Source organism: Papilio polytes, unplaced genomic scaffold, assembly GCF_000836215.1.
Source record: "Papilio polytes unplaced genomic scaffold, Ppol_1.0 DF824492.1, whole genome shotgun sequence".
Taxonomy (NCBI): Eukaryota; Metazoa; Arthropoda; class Insecta; order Lepidoptera; family Papilionidae; genus Papilio; species Papilio polytes.
The window spans coordinates 75,497-82,307 of NW_013524712.1; the positions used below are offsets into that span (position 1 = coordinate 75,497).

A 6,811-nucleotide genomic window follows, 5' to 3' on the forward strand; every position below is an offset into this window, starting at 1 on the left:
GGAGTTATGCCGTAACACACATAAAAAAAAATAAAAAAAAAATATACCGACGAATTGAATACCTCCTTCTTTTGGGAAGTCGGTCAAAAAACCCTACACTCTCGTCAGACTTTAGGCTATATATTTTTACGCTATTAAACTTGGGGGATAAAATTAATCGGAAAAAACCCTAATGTGGGAAAGAGACCATAAGTTGCTGCCAATATGAAGGAAACAAGGTTGCCATAATAAGGTAATTGGTTTGACATTTGCTATTGATAATTTGACAAATATAAACAATGAAATTAAAATTTTCATAATTTCATGCGGATGAAGCCATGGTACAGCTAGTTATTAATACTAGCTGTTCCCCTGCGACTTCACCCGCATAAAATTATGAATATTTCAATTCCATTGTTTACGACAATCTATTTTATGATAATCCATGGCCAACCTTCCTTAATGTTGGCAGCTAGTTTATGGTCCGTTTCCCACATGAAGGTTTTTCCAATTCATTTATCCCCCAAGTTAAATAGCGTGAAAATATAGCCTAAAGCGTGATGTAAGTGTAGGGCTTTTTATTAAAGAAAGAATTATTTCAAAATATGGTGTAATTGCTGACATCTTAGGTAACAAAGAAGTGTGTTTACGCTTTATTATAATAGTATAGATATTAGATGAAGGTCGTAGTGGAAAAGACCAGTAAAAAAAACTCACCGTAACTCTAGGAGGTGTCATATGAACATTTAATTGACCACCAACTAATAAACGTACAGTCGCTGTAAAGCTGAAAAAAAAAACACAAAAAATAAAAAAAACTGAAAAAAATGCAATTCAAGACGATTTTAATAGTTTTTTTTTTCAAATTTAATCCTTAAATCCATATTGTTGGCAGTATACAAACAAAAATTTTTTTTTTTTTGAAACCGAGATTTTTTTTTAATAATTTTATCCTTAATCTGTAACTCAAAACCTACACTGTAATGATTTCATAATAAAATAAAAAAAAATCATGCATTTAAGGGTTGACGATTTTTTTCCTTGTTCGACATCCCTATTTTACCAAAAAATACACTCTTCCAAAAAAAAAAAATAAAAAACCGAAAATAGTGAAAAATTGCTTATAAATCTATAAGAATTTATAATTCTGACTACTATAGATAAACATTAGAAACAATTTTATTTTTAATTTTCTAAAAGTTCACATACAGGGATGTAGATTAAGTGACGTGTTAAAATATTTACGAAGGACATATTTATTAAACAAAAAATATAATTTTACTAAGATCAAAATCATTGAATTTTGGGCTTAAACTATAAAGATTAAAATAACTGTTATATTCATTCTAGATCACCCTGTATAATTGAATGACTTACCGAGTGTTGGTCTTCATAACTTGAGGCGGCTGCTTCTCTATCACGAAGGTGGAGGTCACAAGGGTGGACAGCAAGCTTGTCACCTGAAAAAAATTGATGAACGATAAAATGTTGAAACATATACAAATTTAAAAGTTGAACGAACGACGAAACCTTAGTGAACTGATGAGGAATGAGTATTAGAGTTGAATGAATGATTTAATATGTGTTGAATGATTGAATGATTTAATATATGATTAAACTTTAGAGAATCAATTACAAAAAAAGTTTACGTTGAATGAATGATTTAACATTCATCCAACATACGATTGTGGACGTTTAAGACATTATAAGTCTAGGGTTGAATTACCCTTAATTGCAAGATTTTTTTTAAATACCATAAATTGAACATAGATTAACTGAAAAAATAAAAAAAATGATTTTTCAATATAGTCTATTGGGTAAGTAAGAAAAGACTGATGTATAAATCATGGATTCAGCCATTCGGTCATTAACCAAATAACCGAATGACTGAATGAATTCGCTTTTTTAATACTAATATGATTGCTTTGTTATTTTCTATTATGTTATGTGTGGTAGTGCCCGCTTTAACATCTTAGCACTGCAGAGCTCGCCCCCAATACCACGACCACACAGACAGGTGTGAAGTGGAAGCAATTCCACGTACTGATGAGTGTGGTGCCTTTCTCTTTACCACCCTTTTCTTATGAGAGGATGGGAAGGGGAAGTGAATTTGACAGTGGAGACGCATGGGAAGGTGAAATGTCCTCTTTATGTGCGTCTCCGTCAATGAAGGGTAGGCAGCGCTGCAATTGCGGATGTCTGGGCAGTCGCTTCACCATTTTGGCGGATTCAGGTGGCCGCTCGTTTGCCACCTGTTATAAAAAAATGTTTTTTTTTTTTGTTTTTTATACCTGTTTACTCATATCGTCTAACATTTCGACTAGATGCGGTTGCCTCAACTCGACTATCGTCTTGCTGTTGATTCTCGCGACGTTGTTCACTTGCTGGCGACTCGTCCAGATGAGATCGGCGAGTAGCTCGCACCACTCCTGGATCGTGTTCAAGTTGGATTGCATTGGGACACCGTTCCCGCTCAATTGCTGTTCGCGTTTCCATCTTGAATTAATTTTACTATACTATAGTAATTTTTTTAAAAATTTTTTTTTTCACCAAGAAAAATTTTAATTGACAAAAAATTATGGAATTAACAAAAAAATATACTGAAGTTATCAAATTATTAATTAATTTAAATAGAATTAACCAAAAAAAATACTGTGAATTACAAAAAAAAATCAATGAAATGTACAAAAAAATGTAGTTAACAAAAAAATTACACTGAAATTAACAAAGAAAGATTTTTTATACTTAAAAAAATAGAAAAATGCTGTTTTTTTTATTTTTAAAATGACTAAAATTTACTAATAATCCACAATAACCGGGAATATTGTTGTTTTTCATTATTTTTCACGATTTTTTTCCAATTTTTTTTACTTATATTATTGTACTAACTTGATCAACTCCTCATCCAGCACTTGGCTCTGCAACTGCCTCAAGTTTGCGATATTATCCTTCATACGATCTACCAACTCCATTTGAGATTGGTTTATCTGAGCCACCTGGAAGTAAATAATTCGTACCAGAGAAGGGTAGATTTGAAGACACAGAAAACATTCTGTGTCCCCTCCTCTGTCGATTAAATGCAAAAGTTTGTGGTTCTATTTCGCAGAATTTCAATGGCTTTATGGTATATTAATCTATATCTGTACTAATATTATAAAGAGGAAAGGTTTGTATTTTTGTATGTATTGAAATAACTCAAAAACTACTGGGACAATTTTGAAAATTCTTTCACCATTAGAAAGCCACGTTATCAGTGAGTAACGTAGGCTATATTTTTTATTATTTTTTAATTTCACGCGGGCGAAGTCGCGAGCAACAGCTAGTTGTTCATAACTTCGTCCACGTAGAATAGAAAAAAACATAGCCCATGTTACTCACAGATAAATTACCTTACTAAGGGTGAAAGAATTTTTAAAATCAGCCCAGTAGTTTTTGAGTTATTTCAAATCATACAAAAATACAAACATTTCCTCTTTATTATTGGTAAATATTAATTTAAATAAAAACACTATGCCAATTAATTGTGTTATTTACAAGAGGGGTAAAAACCATGGAATAAAAAATGACCACCAAATTTAACCCCTTAAAACCTCTGAAAACAAAAACATATACAAAACCCTTTAAAATTTGATCTTTTTAAGTGTACAAAACTACTTAAATGTATTAGGTTTCCTAAAACATGCACACGTCCTCATAAATTATGTAATAGACCGCCTAAAAATTTTACAAAACCACAAAAGGACTTTAAGATGTCTGAAATACACACAAGACCCCCTAAAAGACGCCTAAAACCTAATACATGTACAAGACCCCCTAAAAAGTTGAAAGACCCCCAAAAAGTAACCTATTCCCCTTAAAATCCCACACCCCCTTTCTTCCACTTACCAGAGCATTAAGTTTCCTCTCCATATCTTCAATCTGGACACGCAAATGTGCCTCCAGTTCCCGACGCTCCGCAGTTATAGGTCCTGATTGCTGGAGGTAGTTAATATGACCTAATAACACATAAAAAAAATAAAAAAATACAGACATATGACTCCTTCTTTTGGGAAATCGGTCAAAAAGTAACGATCGATATCTTTTTTTATTTATTTACTGGCTTATTTATATTTAAAACATAATAAAACTAGCTATTTCGTCCGCATGTTCGGTATTAGAAAACATACGAACTATATAAATAACAAAAAGATACGTATCCCTCGGGAACATGACATTTCTCGGGGATGAAGCTTACCCCATGTGTACTCCACACTTTGTTTTATATCTGTGACAAATTTCAATAAGATATGTTGAACCGTTGCAGAATGATCGAGTAAACATTAAAAAACTAAATTAATGAATCCCACGGGAACCGTAACTATTCCCGGGATAAAAAGTAACCTATGTGTTCTTCCAGACTACGCTCTAAACCTATGCCGAATTTCATAGAGATCCGTTCAGCAGTTTAGGCTACAAACGCTAACAAACATCCATCCATCGTAACTAAAAATAAAAGAATTTTTGATATAAGTGCAATAGTTTTTGAGTTTATTCCTTCCATACATAAATAGAAGAAATATTTCCTCTTTAAATTAGCACTAGCTGTTGCTTGTGATTTCGCCCGAGTGAAATTAAAATAAATAAAAATATATAGCTTATGTCACTCACAGATAAATTACAATTCTAATGGTGAAAGAATTTTTGAAATACGTCCAGTAGTTTTAACGTGAATCGAATACATACAAAAATCCATAAATACAAATATTTATTATTTTAATAGGTATAAGAAAATATGAACTATATAAGTTTGTATTTTATAATATTCCCTCCCCTTTTGGAGAGTCGAAACCTAACCAAAACCATCATTAATCCCCCTCTTAATTATCAACCCCTTAACCATCCGCCGGTGACGTCCCTGTATTTATAAGATTTAGGGCTTGTCCCACCACTGGCTGATAGAGGCCCAGATAGCTTACGTCACTCAGATAAGGTAAAAAAATCCGATATTTCAAATATTAGACGTTGGGTTATTATCAGACAATTTACAATTTGGTGGAAGAGGTCTTTAATTTTTCATTTACAACATACTAGCTTTCACCCGCGACTCTACCCGTAGAATTAAAAAAATTTATAATAGCAAAAAGGTGTGAAAGTTTAGATGTATGTCTGTATCCAAAGCTGACCGGATCTCGACGATTGTCATACATGTAGATAGTTTGGAACACATAGGAAAGAGGTAGTTTATATATTTTTTTTTTTTATTTATTAAGATAAACCAACAGGACAAAATTATAACACATACATCTTTACACAATACAATAAGTAACATGCAGATAATTTGTCCTAATAGGTTTACACGACATACATAGAAAAATAACAACTACAACAACAACAGTAACAACAGTAGACAGAATATGTTGTTTTTTTTTTTTTGTTTTTTTTTTTTTAATATTAGTATACTCACCCTTGTTCTTCAAGCATTCGTGATATTGCAGAGAGAACGACTCGATATTTGCTTGCAAAGATCTGATCTCTTCACCAACCATACTTACTTTCTGTCTCACGTTCTGTAGCCCAGTTATAAGCTAGGAAAAAAAACATTAACATAAATTTTTGACCGACTTCCCAAAAGGAGGTACTCAATTCGTCGATATGTTTTTTTTTATTTTTTTTTATGTGTGTAGTGTACATAGTCGCCGCCGCTAGTGGACCGATTTTGATAACTTTTTTTTTATCCGAAAGGTAATGCTTGCAGATGGGTCCCATTTTTTTGTTTGATTTTTGTAACGATTTGTACTAGCTGTTCCCATGCGACAATAAAGCGTAAACACACACTTCACTTCTTTGTTGCCTAAGATGTCAGCAATTACAGCATATTTTTGAATAATTCTTTTTTTTACACTTACGTCACGCTTTAGGCTATATATTGTCACGCTATTAAACTTAGGGGGTAAATATTTTGGATAACCCTAATGTGGGAAAGAGACCATAAGTTGCTGCCAACAAGAAAGCAAGGTTGTCATCATGTCATGTCATTAAGACATTTGCAATTATAATTTGACAAATGTTAACGATAAAGTTTTTATAACTTCATGCGGATGAAGCTGCACGGAAACAGCTAGTTAATAAAACATTTTTATTATATATATACAACACGAAACACTAAACTTGACTGATATAGTACCTTTCAGAGAAAGTACCAGTAAAAAAAACTGCCTCGTCTATACATTTCTTAATTCTTTGCAACATATAATACTTACCTCACTATACTTCCTTTCAGTATGAGGTTGGGCTACATAGGGTGTTCCCATCGCATTCTGTATAACCTCCATCTCTAAAGCCAAGCAACGACGCAGGTAAGCGTATAGCTTGTGAGGTTCGTGGCTAGAACAAAACAAGGTCAAACTAATATATCCCCACTTAGTCAATTTACCCCCCTTTTAGTATCACCTAACCCACTTTATCAAGCTTCTTCCGTTTATCTAACTAAATTTACGTAACCAGTTTGGTAACAAGATTTTTCACCCCCTTCATCACCGAATAGCAAACTCCTTGAACTAGCCCATCTTACTACTGACCCTCACTTGATCATTGACTAGTGGCCCTTCATTAACTAGCCATCCCTCCTGATGAAGGGGGATGATGATTCTCAGCAACTAACCCCCTTCATCATCGACGAATCCCCCATTTAATCATCAACTAGCCCCCATAAACATTAATAAGTATCCATTTCATTATTTACTACCCCACTCTTAAATATCATCTAGTCTCCCCTCTCCAGTAACATCAAGTAGCCGCTTTTAAACATTAACAAGTAACCCCCTTAAGCATTGACTAGACCCCCATAACCATC

The 6,811-nt window shown here is 33.2% G+C and overlaps 1 protein-coding gene across 4 annotated transcripts in view; it reads right to left on the reverse strand.

Annotated features, from left to right (window-relative positions):
- LOC106107473 (signal transducer and activator of transcription 5B) overlaps nucleotides 1-6,811 on the reverse strand; it is a 26,216-nt gene that overhangs the window by 14,742 nt on the left and 4,663 nt on the right. For all 4 annotated transcript variants that reach the window (XM_013288441.1, XM_013288377.1, XM_013288612.1 and 1 more), the window contains exons 5-11: nucleotides 6,219-6,342; nucleotides 5,423-5,543; nucleotides 3,865-3,974; nucleotides 2,869-2,975; nucleotides 2,271-2,475; nucleotides 1,357-1,439; nucleotides 697-766 (exon numbers count right to left, since the gene is read on the reverse strand). In XM_013288441.1, the coding sequence (XP_013143895.1) occupies nucleotides 697-766; nucleotides 1,357-1,439; nucleotides 2,271-2,475; nucleotides 2,869-2,975; nucleotides 3,865-3,974; nucleotides 5,423-5,543; nucleotides 6,219-6,342 (820 nt within the window). The remainder of the gene's footprint in view (nucleotides 1-696; nucleotides 767-1,356; nucleotides 1,440-2,270; nucleotides 2,476-2,868; nucleotides 2,976-3,864; nucleotides 3,975-5,422; nucleotides 5,544-6,218; nucleotides 6,343-6,811) is intronic.